The following is a 16,867-nucleotide window of genomic DNA, read 5'->3' on the forward strand; positions in this document are numbered from 1 at the left end:
AAGCATAATTTCAGACCACTTAGGATTTTGCCTTTTTGCCTGATGGTGGTAGGAACAAATTTGTGATACCTCTATTGAATAATTTAATATCTATTTTCAAATTTCAAATACATGCTATTTTTTTTAAAGGACCCTTTCCATGTGATATATGTGGTCGTCAGTTCAATGATACTGGAAATTTAAAACGCCATATAGAATGTACTCACGGTGGAAAGAGAAAATGGACTTGCTTTATTTGTGGGAAGTCAGTACGAGAAAGGTAAAGTTATCCGCACACTCAGAAAGTTGAAGCACTTACATATGATATAAATGATTAATAAGGCTGTAGGAATTAGATTATTTAGGAAGTAAGGTACTTGAATTATGCTTTAGTTTAAAATGTAAAAGACAAAGAAATTACAGAAATCAGGACTTGCAACTTTAGATGACTGGCTTACTATATCCTATTTATTTGTTACTTCATCCTCTGGCATATCATGATGGCCTTGTGAACTCTTTAAAATTGCAGAAGCATTCTATCTTTGGACCCCTAGTGTTCTAACTACAGCGGCAACATTGTTAGGACTATGTGAGCAACACAGCTTTCAAAAGTCAGTGCTGCCTCCTACAATAGAGTGTGTGCGAGAAGTAAAACAGAAAGGCATGGTAAATGTAAGAGGTTGTTTCTGAGGACAGAGGAGAATGAGATGAGCCAGATGTTGACAGGGTGGCAGCGTCTGGCTCCTGACTTGAGCAAATGCTTAATGCTGGTCTTGAAAGGCAGATGTGACTTTTGTGTATTTTTGAAGCCAAGCTTAGTGACACATGCCTGTAACCCCAATGCCAGGATGCCAAAGCAGGATGCCTATGAACTTCTTGTCGCTGGAGTCACATTGTGAAACACTGTGCAAAAGTTAAAATCTTCAGTATAATTAAGCTTCATGCCCTACACTTAGAGTTAAAAATGCTGATTTAACAATATAAATTATGAATATAGTAGGGAAGTTGGGAAATCATTATGATACTTAATATAAAATCATCTTTACAGATTAGAAAATAATAACTGTATTTTTCTCTTATAGAACTTTATATAAATACAAAAAGTTGAAAGTCAAAAAGGAAAAACAATACAATGAAGATGAACAGAGAAAGACACTTTTGTGTTTACTCTAGCTGCTTTTATATATTAAGCTTAGAATCCTGGGCAGGGGTATTTTCCACAGAGCTGGGCCCAATATCCTTTCACTTGTCTAGTGTCAGTGACTCTTGTAGACTAGCACCATCTGCTGGCAGGATTCCAGCTCATGGTCTGCCTTTTGAAGTCACCTGATAGGAGATTGGCATGAAAACCAAGTCAGGGTGGCTGAAAAAGACAGCAGAAATCAAGAGTACTTCTCTCTCCCTCAGTAATTTTGTCCATTCTTACTTAGCCCTTGAGGTGTGTAGAAAAATGCAGAATGTTAGAACTACAGGTTCTAACTCTCCATTGTAGTAAGGGGTTTGATATCTGTATTTAGTATGTACATTGGCATTAAAAGAATTGAATATAATGTATGTATCTGTATTGTAAAATATAAGATTAAGGACTCTGGGATATATAATATGTTTAAATTTTCTTTTAAACACAGAACTACTTTGAAAGAACATTTGAGAATACATAGTGGAGAAAAGCCTCATCTTTGCAGTATCTGTGGGCAGAGTTTTCGTCATGGAAGCTCATACAGGTAAGCTAACTGACCTTCCCCTGTGTTAAATGAGGGAAAATTACAGGCTGGCTTTAGTTCTATTTTACTTTAAGTGCCTTTCAATCAAAGCCTTAGGATATGTAGTTAGGAAAGACACTTTACTGACTAGACTTTTGTTTCTACAACTTTAATTATTTTCATTCTGCGTATAAAATTCTGAATTTCTGTCTTAACAACTTTACCAAATACTTTATTGAGCTCTCATTATTTAAACATTTAATTATTTTCCTTTGAGTGAAAGTAGTATTAAAACTATGGTGTTTCAAGCTTTGAGTATTTTCTCATCCTTTGTTATAGAAACATAAATTGTGCTTAATTTGACATTAAGTTAATGTGAGAATAGGATAAGATTAAGGACTCTGGAGTTCTCACTGTTAGATGGCCATATGTGCATCGTTCCTTATTTAATTGTTTTACATCTGAATAACCATACCTGAAGGTTCTGAACATGTGCAAGCTTTCCTCTGTATTGCTAGTATTTACCAAGAGATATGTGTAATTTTAATTTTTTATTAATGAGCTCTAAAATTGTAATCTTTTGGCTTTAATCATAGTTCCATTTGTTGTATCTTTAATCATGAAGAGATTATTCTCTTTTCATTGGACTGGCTTTAGCTAATATAAAATCAAGACTTGTTTTAGAGACTTAACAAGGAAAGCTAGTCCTTTCACTTTGGTGTACAAGAACTTTGTGGGAGTAAAAAGGATTCAAACTAGGTAAAATGTAATAACCTAAACCTTTTGTTGTTTATCTTTGAATTTGAAGCACCATTCTTTAGTGTAAAAGAAAGTAGTAAAAATGTAATTTGTATAAGTTAGGACTTTTAGAATACTGTGATTTATCAGCTATCAATTTATGTATGGTATCAGTTTTGCAGAGTAGCATAATCATGCTTTATTTGGTTACTGTCAGTAGCTGTCATTGTGTACTTATTTGTATACTTATCCATTTGTCTGATTCTAATTCCTGAAGTATATTCTTGAGACTCAGGTCAATAAGTAGATCTAAGATCCAAGTACTGAGGAAGTGTCAGAACTGATATGGGATATACACATTCAAAGTACTCTTTCAGAAAGGTGAATAGAGACCCTGAGATCTTTGTTTAAAAGATAGGGCAGGACTCTAAAAGTCACTGATGCAAAGCAAATGGTATGTGACCATGGTTGATCAGACAGCCTAATTTCATTCTTTTTCATCATTTATTCAAAATCAAGTATTTTTTTCCTATAGCAGTTTCAGCAGTTTCTTTTCCTTTATCTCTGTAGGCTTCACTTGCGAGTGCATCACGATGACAAGAGATATGAGTGTGATGAATGTGGGAAAACATTTATTCGCCATGACCACCTTACAAAGCACAAAAAAATACACTCAGGTACGTTTTACTTTGTACTGTTGTTTCCTCAATGCTTTATGTGTATACTAGCTAGGGTTTAGTAGTTTGACATTTGTTGATCACCCCTTCACAATGCTTGTTTTAAATCCTTTCTGTAAAAGCATCTGAAAATAGGGGAATAAGTAGGATATCTTTATTGAAATTTTAAAATTTAGTTTTGAATAAATTCTCATTTTATAATTTGCATATTACGTTGATTCATGTACCAGTGCTGGAGAAAGAACCACATTTCTCACTGTGATCTTATATATATATATATATATATATATATATATATATATATATGAGAGAAGCTGGTGAAAATTTGGTGTATTAAAACCACATTATTATAACTGGGTGTTAAAGTTTTTGTTGTACTGGGTTTTGAGCCTTATGTTTGGAAAAGAATACCTTTATAATCCTGACCAGTTTTTCAGATCTTAACATTATAATTTTTATACTCTGGGGATTTTTGTCTCAGATTGATGTTCAGGAAGTGTTAGTAGCCAATTATGTGAGTGCAGTAATGGAAGGTGCTCTCTCTATGAGCACAGTAGAACAAGTGATTACCATTGTTATTAAAACATTCTTTAACTACGAAGTGTGAAGATAGGGTTCTTAATAATCACATCCAGGCAAATTGTAGCCATTGTTACTTCTAAGAGATTAAAAGTCTCATGACATTTTAATTGCCATCACACATTTTCATTTCAGGTAAGGGAAGTCTAAATTTGTATTTCTAGAAGTCACATGCATTAATTGCACATTGGTACTGAGACAGTGATGTTTAAATATCAACCTTTGTTTGGATGTATAATAATAGACCATCAACTGAATTTTCCATTATATTTATATTATTTATATTTATATTTTTGGTTCATTGCAAATTTGAGAAATCTCCATAGATGAATCTATCTTAAAACACAAAGATCTGAAAATGTTCAGGTCCCTTTTTTAGGTAGCTAAGTAGCACATCTGAATTTAATATATGTTCATTCAAAGTGGTTTATATCTAGATGTATTTCTAATCAATACCTTAGGTTTGAAGTAAATGTTTATCTTGTTTTCCACAGAAAGTTACTAATTTCCTTTGTACATGATCAAAATATCCACATCATAAACTTAGGCATAGGTTCTTTGGGAAAGATACTTACGTCAGTGATATTTAGGAAATGAGTAAGATTAAAGGATAACTTTTTTTTCCTGGTATATTTCCCATCAAATCATCTTACTGTTTGGTCATTATTTCTGTAGAGAAAAAGAAGAAAATAAAGCTTAAGTGCTTATTATGATAACAAAGTATGTGGGTCTTGTTTTCAGGCGAGAAGGCTCATCAGTGTGAAGAGTGTGGAAAGTGCTTCGGGCGCAGGGACCACCTCACTGTGCATTACAAGAGCGTGCATCTGGGGGAGAAGGTGTGGCAGAAGTGAGTGCAAGAGCCTCTTTCCTCTGCACTGCATTGGCAGAGTCCTGGGTGCACGGAGGGCAGTTAGACTTTTTGTTTGTTCTGTTTAATTTAGTCAGGCTAATCATCTCTCTTTCTTTGGTTGCCATACTTGTGTAAAATTTTAAAGAACTGTCCCTCCTACTCCCTCTCTGTGCCTGTCTCAAAGGCTAGGGAGTGCTAGGCATTGGATGTCACTTAAATGCTGTTCATTTAAGTGAACAGGTGGCACAGTCTGACAATTACAGCTTGAATTTAGCCTTAACTTAGTGTGTAGTAGGCATTCCACTGTGTTGTTAACGATGTTAACTTTCGGGCCAATTATAGCTTGTATGTGTGTGTAGTAAGAACAAAGGATTCATATTTTGTTTACTCTTATTTAGGGATAAAGTTTACTTTATTCTTAAGTTTTAGTAATATTTGTTAGGTGAACTAACGAGAGCCACTTCAACATGGATAAATGCAGACATTGAGATTATTTTAGTTTCTTTTAATTAGGCTCAGTATCTGTTTCCTTAATTAACTGACTTAAAATTTACTTAAGTTTAAGCTCACTCTTTTTAGTGTATATTTCTACAGTATAGTAATCATTATCACCATGAGAATATAGAAACTTTATTACCACAAGTTTTTTGTTCTAGCCTCTTTTGCCATTTAGCTCAGTAATTATGAAGTTTGTATTCCTTTGCTTGTATTCTTTGTATATTTAATAACTGATTAAAAGTTGGGTTAAGACATTTGAAGTTTTATTCTCACAAGGTTTTTTTTTTTGAAACAAACTCTTGAATTGAGTATAACTGGAGACAGCAGCTCTGGATTTCAAAGTACTGTTCTCCCTCCAGACTTGGGTGCTTTGTTGTTATGACAGTTGTCTTTTATAGTTGTCTTTTATAGTGTTGTCAGTTATAGTTATTATTGATTACATTTCATAAATGAACCCGTTTACTTTCTTAGATATAAAGCAACATTTCATCAATGTGATGTTTGTAAGAAGATTTTTAAAGGAAAGTCAAGTCTGGAAATGCATTTTCGGACACATTCAGGTATATTTAAGGGTACTTGATGCTGATCTTTGGGTAGTTATTAATAATGAAACATGTAGATGTGTTTGTTGTTTTTGACTCAGATTTTTATATACAGGTTGTTTTTTTTAATTTGTTAAAATTCATGTCATGAATAAGCAGTGTTTTGGCTTTCTTCTCAATTTTGAAGATTTGGGAAAATCTTTTGTTTTTAAAGACTTATTTATTTATTATATGTAAGTACACTGTAGCTGTCTTCTGGGTGGCAGATCTCATTACAGATGGTTGTGAGCCACCATGTGGTTGCTGGGATTTGAACTCAGGACCTTCGGAAGAACAGTCAGTGCTCTTAACCGCTGAGCCATCTCTCCAGCCCCGGGGTGTTCTTTTCTGTAGTGAATTAGCCTGTCTGCAGTCCTTCGTTTTGTTTTGCTCTGTGGTTTTCCAGTGTGAACTTTGGAACATTTCCTTAGGCTTCTGTTGTCATTATTTTCTTTTAAAAAGAGTGGTGCTTATATCTCACGACTCATATTAAGTCATAGTGTCTGGATTTTCTCATGTAGGTACATGTAGCCTTTAGTCATTTATTGTAGAAAACATTGTTTCAATGCATCTCACTTACTTTCTAATGAAGTATAAGGTACATTGATTTCATTTTCCCTCATAAAAAATTTAAAGTTTTATTTTTTTTAAATCAAGAAGTTTATTATATACTTAAAATTACTGTGCTTTATACTCTGTATTTTTAGAGCTGCTGCTACTCCGGTAGAAACAATTAATTATATTGCGAATGTTAGAATGGAAATAAATTAATTTGGGTAATTAAGTACCAGAGTTAGTAAAGATACAATGATGCAAAACTACAACTTCCAGATGCCTTAGATTGCCTCTCCCCTTGTATCCCCATCATAGCTGCAGTAGTTTTACTCTATGATCCAGTGGAAGGACATTTCTCATTCCAATCAAGTATGAAGTAGCCAGATACGACTTTTACCTCTGAAAAAGTTTCAGGAGTGCATCTGTAGGAGTGTAAACTGGAGAAGCTCTGTTAATACTGTTCTTGTCACATCAGTTATAAATAAAAACCTAATAGAACTCTGAAATTGATGGTGAACTCACAAAAAATTAGACTGCTATGATTGATGGTTTAATTCATAGCAATCGATTTTAACCAATGATAAGAGTTATTTATATCTGGCTATTTCATACTTGATTGGAATTAGAGATGTCCTTCCACTTGGTCTCAGAGTAAAACTACTGTAGCTATGATGGAATACAAGGGGAAGAAACACTCTAAAGCAAAGGCTTGCAAGTATTTATGGAGTCAGACAATAAATAGGTAGCAGACTAGTTCTGCCATAGTCATGTGACTGTCCTGCTGTAGGCATGGTTACAACTTAACGCATCTGTGTTTAGTAAACTACAAAGGCAGCCATCAGTCTAGACTGGAGACTGAAACCTCAGTGAGACGGGACAGAGTGGCTTTTCCAAAAAGTGATTAGTTTCCCAGATCCCCATCCCAGTTTTGTCTGTGCATGAGTGTTGAAAGTGTTTACAGTTCATGATGACCATTGAAAAGACACTAGCCTTATCAGCTTACTATTCACATTATCAACTTACATTCCAGAAATCAAGATCTCTGTTTACTGGCATCCTTATCCAGGAAATAGAATTTCTAAATTTATGTGATGAAGAATTGCCAGTTACACAGTAATTTTATAATATGATCTAACTAGGAGATGGTGAAGAATATTGAACTATCCTCATTGAAGTGACCTACAGTACCCTTTGGTGACCAAAAGATTCTGTTGTCTTGGCTGGGAAATAGGTTAGGGGATTATGTCCTTGCTGTGCACACAGAAGGGCCCAAATTTCATTCTAAGAACCCATATACAAAAGCTGATGTGGTAGCACCTACTTTGTCATTTTACCAGACAAGATAGTTTTAGAGGTGGAGGCAGACAGGTTGCTTGCTTGCTAACCAGTTTAGGTTATTTGGAAAACTTAAGACCAGATACTCTGTCTCAAAAACATGTTAGACACACCTGAGGTTGACTCCAACTTTCAAAAGTTTGTGTACACACCTGTTCCCACACAAAAATGTACGTATATATAGATAATTAACTATATTACTCTTTTTTTTTTCTTTAGTCTTAAAATATTTAGTCCATTACATGTTACTGGGTTTTGGAATCTTCTTACTAACTTTTCCTGATCTGTAGTAAGTACATCATTTCTGCAGACAAGGTACAATATAGGTCATTTTCAGTTTGAATTTATCATCCTTTCCTATGAGTTACTTGAAAGCTTCCTTTCAGTTATAAAAATCAGAGAAATTAGTTGGGATCCTAAGATTTTCTTCTACAAATGGATTATTCTCAGCCCTTTTGTTGTATATATCCCCAGCAGTTGCCTTGTTGGGATGTAATGGATTAGAATTTGCACAAGGACAATAAGCTGTTTGGGGATTGATTTTAGCTTGCTCCCTCCGTCCCTCCCTCCCTCCCTTCCTTCCTTTCCTTCCTTCCCTTCCTCCCTCCCCACTCCCTCCCTCTTTCCTTTCTTTCTTAACATGAATTGTTCTTGTAAACTATTTTTATTCATGGTAGTTTATCAAATGCACAAATCTAATAGAACTGCCCAGTCTTATTTTTTATATAAATTCATCAAATAATTGAGCAGTACTAGATTGTTAGAATCATCCTTCATCACTGCTCCTTGGGAGTAACATCCTTGAAAGACATGGCTGGCTATTTTAATTACATTACCAGAAGTTAATTTTCCCTGACTGAATTTCATATTCTGGATGAAATTTTCAGGATGCTGACACGTGACTTATAATGTCTTTATCTTATAATTCTTTACCTATATTGTGTAGATTTTAAATTTTACATTATTTTAATAGTGCGTATGACAACTAAGGGCTTCTAGGGTGTGTGTGTGTCTTGGAATTGAACCCTGAGCCTTAGCTTGCGAGGAGGTGCTGTACTTCTGTTCCATGCAGAGCTCCAGCTTAACTACTGTTAGCATTTGCTTTTCTCCCCTCTCTGTGCAGTTTGTGGCTTTCAGCATTCATTTTCAAAGCTAGGATTTGGAGTTAGTTCTGCTGTCACATCTGACTTTATGAACTATCAGCCACCTTTTAAGGTTTCCTCTAGTTATTTGGCTCCTCAGATAATCCAGGTAATTTGCCCATTTCAAAGTCTTAACCTTGAACATACTACAAAGTCTCTGGTGTGAAGCAACATATTCACAGTTTCTGTGGATTAGAACATACATGTCTTCATGGGGTTACTACTCTTTCTAGTATTTTATCTCTGCTAGAACTTTTCATGTTGTTTGTTTGTTTTTTGCTTCTATTTTTTTTCATAAAAAAATAGAAACAAAAAAGTATAGTATAACAACCCAACTGCAGAAGATCAAAATGGACTTGGCATTCTTACTCTCTTCCCCAGGGAACTATAAAAGTTTTCATCTCTTGGTGGAGATAAAAGTTACGACTTTCGTTCTAACCCTTAAAAGATCAAGTTAATCAGTTGTTGCTTGGCTTTTAAATCTTTGTAGTTAGAAGAAAAGTAAGTGTTTCAGCTTAATAAACCTTTTGTGTGTCTTTTTTAGTAGTGATAAAGCAGTAGTGATAAGGCTTACCAAGCAAAAACTTAACATTATACGGAGAATAGGACTAAGCAGCTAGTTAGCCCTATTTATTTAAGTTTATTTCCTTATGTAGGAACTGTTCTTGATCTACATTGCAGGAGGGGAACCAGGCTTAGAGGTTTGGCTAGTAAAAGGTTTATCCAGGCCTGAAGCCCAGATCATTTTGATGTTTTTAATTCATTAATTTTATGAGTTTGATAGGCTGTCTTCATTTATGATAGCATAAAACACTACTGTTTTTACAGGTATGCATGTGATAAATTTGCTACTTAATATTTGCCAGCTTATCAAGTGGGTACATTATATATTAATTTTTTATATTTGTTCATACAGGTGAAAAACCATACAAGTGTCAAATTTGCAATCAGTCGTTTAGAATTAAGAAAACTTTAACAAAACACCTGGTTATTCACTCTGATGCCCGGCCTTTCAATTGTCAACATTGCAATGCAACATTTAAGCGGAAAGATAAGCTGAAGTACCACATTGACCATGTTCATGGGATAAAATCTCCTGATGATTCTCTCAGTACTTCTGAGGAAAAACTCCTGTCTTTGCCAATGGAGTACTCATCTGATGATAAGATCTTTCAAGCAGAAACAAAACAGTATCTGGACCAGCCCAAAGTTTATCAGTCGGAAGCCAAGACTATGCTACAGAACGTGTCTGCAGAAGTATGTGTTCCAGTAACATTGGTCCCAGTTCAAATGCCTGACAATTCCAGCGATCTGGTGTCTCATACCACCACACTTCCCACATCGTCCCATGAGATGCTGCCACCACAGCCACAGTCAACTGATTATCCTCGTGCAGCAGACTTAGCATTTCTGGAAAAATACACTCTTACTCCTCAGCCTGCAAATATAGTTCATCCCGTCCGACCCGAACAGATGCTAGATCCTAGAGAACCATCTTATCTCGGGACATTACTGGGCCTTGATAGCACAACTGCTGTCCAGAATTTGTCCAGTAGTGAGCATCGTTCATGAGTAACCATTCCATAGACATTTTAATGCTGTAAGCTGACAGCCAGAAGCTACTGGCTTTTGAATTAGTAGGGCTGCTATTTTTTTCCCATCTTTTTCCCCTAATTTCTCAAGTCTTCAGAACAGCTTCAAATCAAGAAAAGTTTATTTCTATTGACTGAATACTTGGACACATTTTGACATATTTGAAGTATGATTTTTAAAAAAAAAATCATTAGTACTAATTTTGAAATTTTGAAATTTCTGATTATTAGCTGCTGACAATGTTGGAGGTATTTTTTTAATCATCAGTGGAATTTTTTCTTTTTCTTTTTTTTTTTTTTTTTGAGACAGGGTCTTAGTTTGTAGCCCAGGTAGCCTCAATTTGTGATAGACTTTCTGCCTTAGCCAACCAGTTGCTAGGATTACAGGTGTGAGCCCCAAGCCAAGGTTTTACTTTTAATCATCTGTTTTGTCCGTTTCCCATATTGCTATGAAGTTTTAAGAACCATGTAGCGCCTATAGGAAGGAATGTAAACATATGTCAATATTGGCAAAATTTTAATACAAATTAAATATTTTGTTCGGATTTTCAAAGTTGAGTTTAGAAACTTATTGAAATTTCTTACATATTTTTGTAAGAAAATCTTGATACTTTGAGGTTGTCATCTAGCCATTCTTTTTGTCAGTATATTTGGGATTTTCACAAGCCAAAATCCAAGAGCTCACAAATACAGGATTAGCATGCTAAATGAAATATAAGATTGTTATTTTAATCCAGATAATTGGACCTGTACTCAACTATGATAAGTAATAAATACAAACTTAGCTTTAGACATTATCTAATTGAGTATATGGTAATGAAAAACTGTCAGTTTCACCTACATATCATCAATGTACATTTGTATTTGGGCACTTCCTCCTCGTTCCCAGTTTGTGTCAGTATCTATAGATGAGGAAGGAAGGGAGGGAGGGACAGGTGTAACTAAAGTGATGGCAGTTCAGTTACACAATGGAGTTAGCATTTCATTTACCACATTTGGCTGACTGAAGCAGGGAAACAGAACCTAGATATTTTACGTATAGTTATCAGAAAAGGTGCCAAACCCATTCTCAAACCCGCCCTAACTTAACATGATGCTCTTCAGCTGAGTGCACTACTGTTGGTGTATAGACTGACACTTAAACCAGATCTTTATTTTTGCTTCTGTATGAGATTTGTCTCTATTCTTCATTGTTTCTGGATGAGGCAGTGGTTGAAGTCTTGGTGAAAGAAAATAGGATTTACAGCAGCGCTTCACAGGTTAAGTTTAAGTGAAGAAAAAAAATCTTGCAGAATTATGAAATATCTTTAGAGATGTGCACTTTGCATTTTTTCAACTCAATTTCATCTTAATGTAGGATGAGGTTTCCCTTGTGGGGTTGCTGATGCTTAGACAGGCAGGGTTGGCTCACTGTTAACATGAAGTTTGTATGGAAACTACTGGAAAAACAGCAGTTGTTAAAACTTTTCTATTTCAATTTGTTTACACTCCTAATTGCTTTTAGCACTTTTGTGTGTGCATGTGTGCGTGTGTGTGTGTGTGTGTGTGTGCGTGTGTGTGTGTGTGTGTGTGTGTGTGTGTAAACTGTAACGTTTTGCTTGGCCCTTGTGGGTTTTGAAAACATATCACAAATAAAATAATAAACTTCTAGTGACTAAAATGTAATCAATAAGGAGGAAACTGTTTAAGCACTTAAGAAATGAAGGTACTTTATAGGATCATTTGCCATATTAATGTTCAAAGAGCATGTTGCAAATTGAGGCATTAACCAAAGTAGCTAATATAAATAATAAAGATAACCTGAGTTTTGCCTCACTTATCAAAGTTTGGTTGTTGTAATTGTCTTTGGACTAGTGAACTTAATTTTGTATTATTTCTTATCGCTAAAGTCTTCTTACTTAGTGTGGAAGTGTTCTGTGGACACTAATAATGGAGTAGAGTCTGAGCACTATGAGTCCTAGACTTATAAATCATTGTCAAGAGTACAGATTTGTGATTTCTATCCTAAAGGCAGAGAAGATTTCTAACTAAATATCTTACTGAAATGAAAACATCATACTTAGAAATGTCCTTTGCTTTAGAGATAAGCTAATGTAGAAAAATTTGGGTTTATCAAAAAAGGCAAATGTTATATATGTGTTTATGTGCATGATGGATTGTATATTTTGACAGAAAAGGAGGATACACCATTTTCACAGTGGAAATATTACCTTGGGTTTTGAAGGTATTTAAGGTTCTTTCAATAATGATATTCTAACACTTTGAATATATGACTTAATTTTAGTAATTGGTTTACATAGGACTTTTGAAGAATATAGCTCTTATGTAAAGTGGCATACAATTTTATAATTGTACTTAGCTATTATTGTAGAAAAGCTGAAATAGTGTCTGTTATTTAAAACATTTTCACATTATCTCATTTGAACCTAGTAAGCAGTTTTGAAATAGAAAGGAAATGATGTATTCCCATTTTAGAGAGATATTGAGAGTCATTTAGAGTCATTTTGACTCTACTCTCATGACAGAACTGCCTTGAGTGGAAGGAGGAGACACATAGCATTAAAAAAGGCTTACTATGTGCAGAACTGTGTTCTCTTGTTCCTAACGCAGTCTGGAGGCAGACAGTAGAATATTTAGGAAGAAATAAGGAAACCCATAATAATGAAAGGATTATTGTTCCCTCTAGTTTCCAAAAATGTAAGATCATGGATTTGAGTAAACTGAATGTATATTAATATTTTAAGTTGGCACAAAAAATTATAAAATGGACCCCACTCTTCTTAGTTGTCCTTTTTATGACTCTAAAATCATTATTTTGTAACGATGGTTAAAATTTTGAATCTCACACGTAAGTTTAGCCTCATTGTGAATATTTTGTGAGTATAATTTATTGTTTTAAATTAATTTTGATAGATACGTTAGCACTTAATCTGTAAATTGAATAAGTTATTGAGTGCAGAAATTTATTAACTTACTCTCACTGACTTAATGCACCAAAGATTTTGAGTAGGTATTGAGTAGTTGAAAAGAATTTAAATTCTTTGTTGTTTGACTATATATTTGTCCAAAGAAGCACAGCTGAAGTCCTTGGATACTGAATTTTAAAAATTGTTAGTTGGAATACTGAGATTAAGTATTAAATGTTTGTGTTTATGTGTGTAAAATAAGTAGAGGAAAATACTCTGGGAACATTCGTACTGACCAACCAGTTACAAGTGAGAATGCTCATTTCTCTCAGTTTAGTTGAATGCAGTTTTTTTTAATGAACACTATTCAATAATCTTATATTTTACACTACATTATAAAAATAATTTCTGCCTTAGAGGTTTTTGTTTGTTTGTTTTTTAGATCAAGTTGAGGTTATTTTTATAAGAAATCCCTTTGGTTTTGACAGCCTAAAATACTACTTAACCATAGGGTTTTTTCCTCATGCCAGCAAGATACCTTCAAGCTACTATAAAAGTAGTAAAGTTTGCAGACTTTTAATTTAGATCCTTACTGCTGGGCAAAAGAGGAATAAAAATATCATTTTAAACTGGTGCTGTAATAAACTGACTGCCTTTTAATGTTGGTAGCATAAAAGAAGTACACTGCTTTCTTTCAACCTTAAAAAGTGTCAAAAACCACCCTTACGGAGTGAGCGACTGTAAAGTATTAAGGGCTAATCTGTCCCACCCATTGCTTTCTCACTCAATCACAAGTTACCTAAACACAACTGACCTGGTGTGTCTGTGAGCTTGAGTGTTCTTCCTACAATATCACTCTAATTTATTATTTATCAAGAGGTTTGAACATTAGTTAAGAGTGTCCTTTTAGACCATCTTTTCTGAATTGAATACTTTGTACTCTTTCAGAGATGTGTAGCTGTGTAGCGTTTTCTCTGTTGCCTAGATTGTACTGGTAAATAAATGACTTGTTCATTTTGTTTTATTTTTTGGTTCTGAGTCTTACTATTCCTGTTGCCTGCTGGCTGGGCAATAGCCTTTTACATGTTATATTAACTTAGGAAAATTGGCATTACGCAGTAGTGTGGACATCCGTCTTTATTATAATTTACGTTTTCTTTTAAGTTTGTACTGTGGCCTTTATAGCTATGGAGTCACTCCTCAGCCTGTCTAGATGTTTAGCAGAATCTCACAGAAGGAATTGTATGTCTGCTCCTCTTGTTACTCTTTCGCTGTGATTGCTCTCCCCTTAAGTAACTTGTTACCAGGAACACACAGCTCTGCACCGGAGACTTAGTTCACTTCCCTTGAACTGAACATGGTTGGTAGTGTGAGAAGAGCTGCTGTTAGTGAGCAGGGGCATCCTAGTCAACACTGAACTTGAGTTGATGACTCAGGAAAAAGCACGACTTTTCAACAGTCATGTTTGGACATATTTAGTGCCAAATTTCAAAAGACTGAAAATGCATAATTTAATAAGGAATAAGTACTGTTTCTTAATTTTTAAGTGGAATTATGTTAAATGTTACCTGCTATTAGCATGAGTAATGAACTGAGAGTAATTTTCTACACAGCTTATAGGAACTTGACAATTCTGCATATCCCAATCATTTCTTTTGCCTGTTTTCCTTTTAGTAATCTCTTGTGTGTTCTTTTTTGGTGTTTCTTATAACATTTTTTTTTTTTTTTGGTTTTTCGAGACAGGGTTTCTCTGTATAGCCCTGGCTGTCCTGGAACTCACTTTGTAGACCAGGCTGGCCTCGAACTCAGAAATCCACCTGCCTCTGCCTCCCGAGTGCTGGGATTAAAGGCGTGCACCACCACGCCCAGCTACTTATAACATTTTTTACTTACAATACTTTCCCTTATGTTATCAGCATGTTTTACGCTTCCTCTGTGGAAGTGGGTTATTATTACAAAAGCAATAGGATTCGATTGATTGTGTGGAAGATGAGAAGAGGATGATTTGGCAAGGAGGGTGTGCTTATGTTCGACTTACTCATGGTTTAACTTACTGTATATTGATCTTAAGTCTGTGATCTTTGAAAGATCCCCAAGCCACTTATTTAAAGAGAATATAAAGATGTTATTTGGAGAACAAATGTTACTTAAAAATGAAAACCTTCTGAATTCTCAAGTAAAGCTAAGCAATTTCAAAATTTACATTACTGCCGGAGATTCTGAAACGTCTCTTGAATGAAGAGCATGTGTACATCTCGTTGTCACGATGCCTCTCTGTTTGATATTCCTGCTTGTATAAAGTTGAATAATGTACTGTGGTGTGATTACTGAACTTTCTTTATCCTTTTAACAATCTGACTTTTCTCCTTGTAACTATTACGGTTGATGAGGGTGATTGCCAAAAGCTAGGTGTTTAGCTGCTCTGTGTTCTGTCATAACTGTTCTATTTAAGGGAGAAATGGTATATATTGAAATAGAAATGCTTTTGTTTTCTGTCTCTAATCAGAGTTTTTGTTTTTAATTAAGGACAGTCTTAAAAGCAATTACAAAGGAAAATCTAAAATATCAAAAATCATTATTTTTCACTGTATGACAAATGTCTTAAGTTTAGTAGATATTTTGTTTGTCTTGTGTTTCTTAAATGTAAATGTATAGCAAAAATTCAGTTCCTTGTGAGGAATAGATGAGGTCTTGCATATTAAATTAGTTCCTTATGTTATTTTGATATTTAAAATAAACAGTTCTTCGGTCCTAGTAAAGCATACCCGGGTTCTTTTCACATTACACTTTCAGAGCATGGGGTCACAGTGTTCTGCAAGTCTATAAAACGTATACACTTTCAGAGCATGGCATGGGGTCACAGTGTTCTGCAAGTCTATAAACATAAACATGATGAACAAAGGCAAAAACAAGTATCTTGGGAATGTTTTTGAAACATGATTTTAGTAAATTACAAATTATTTAAAATATCTTAAGTATATATTAAATATATAGATGAATTGGCCTTATTTTTTATGATAAATTCAAGTATCAGAGATGACTTTGAAGTAGTCATATTGCTTTTGGGGAATTTTAAAGTGTAGCAAAATTCTATTACTGAAAAACCATATCCTATAAAATACTAAAAGTGGGCATTCCTCCCCCTCTCCTCATTTTTGCAATTCTCCATTCTGGTTTTGGGGGGAAGGCGGCTTGTTGTAAAATGTCAATAACTACAGGATCTCACCCCAACCTAACAAACTCCATTTCTGTTACAGTCTTCAATGTGCCATCACGATTGGTTATAAGTACAAAGAGAGATCATGTCTAAAAAACACAAAACAGCCCAACAACATGCTACCAGCTCATTACATCTCTGTTTAGCCAAGGAAACATATAAAGGTGGTTAATTCTGGACAGACATATCAGATAAGAAGACATGGTTTATATAAATATTTCTTGGCTTATTTAACTGTCTGGTAATGTGTGACAATCACTGTGGAACTTTTTGACATAGTGACACAATGTTGGTAAACCACACAAGTTACTAAAAAAAGAAATCACATTAACTGTACAGCGTTGTTTGTAGGCACAAAATGAAAACTCAGCCTGGTCTGGTTTTATGAGAGTGTTTATTCAGAGGTCACATATGAAAGACCATGGCCGGGCTGGTGAGATGGCTCAGTGGGTAAGAGCACCCGACTGCTCTTCCGAAGGTCCAGAGTTCAAATCCCAGCAACCACATGGTGGCTC

At 34.8% G+C, this 16,867-nt stretch overlaps 1 protein-coding gene across 5 annotated transcripts in view; it reads left to right on the forward strand.

Moving 5' to 3' along the window:
* The window catches only part of Zbtb41 (zinc finger and BTB domain containing 41), a 30,085-nt gene extending 15,231 nt beyond the window's left edge, over positions 1-14,854 (forward strand). For all 5 annotated transcript variants that reach the window (XM_021161265.2, XM_029478178.1, XM_029478174.1 and 2 more), the window contains exons 6-11: positions 130-259; positions 1,608-1,703; positions 2,991-3,097; positions 4,418-4,523; positions 5,496-5,584; positions 9,554-14,854. In XM_021161265.2, the coding sequence (XP_021016924.1) occupies positions 130-259; positions 1,608-1,703; positions 2,991-3,097; positions 4,418-4,523; positions 5,496-5,584; positions 9,554-10,209 (1,184 nt within the window). In that variant the 3' untranslated portion in view covers positions 10,210-14,854. The remainder of the gene's footprint in view (positions 1-129; positions 260-1,607; positions 1,704-2,990; positions 3,098-4,417; positions 4,524-5,495; positions 5,585-9,553) is intronic.
* Positions 14,855-16,867: the final 2,013 nt, after the last annotated feature.

This window comes from Mus caroli, chromosome 1 (assembly GCF_900094665.2).
Source record: "Mus caroli chromosome 1, CAROLI_EIJ_v1.1, whole genome shotgun sequence".
In the NCBI taxonomy this organism is placed as follows: Eukaryota; Metazoa; Chordata; class Mammalia; order Rodentia; family Muridae; genus Mus; species Mus caroli.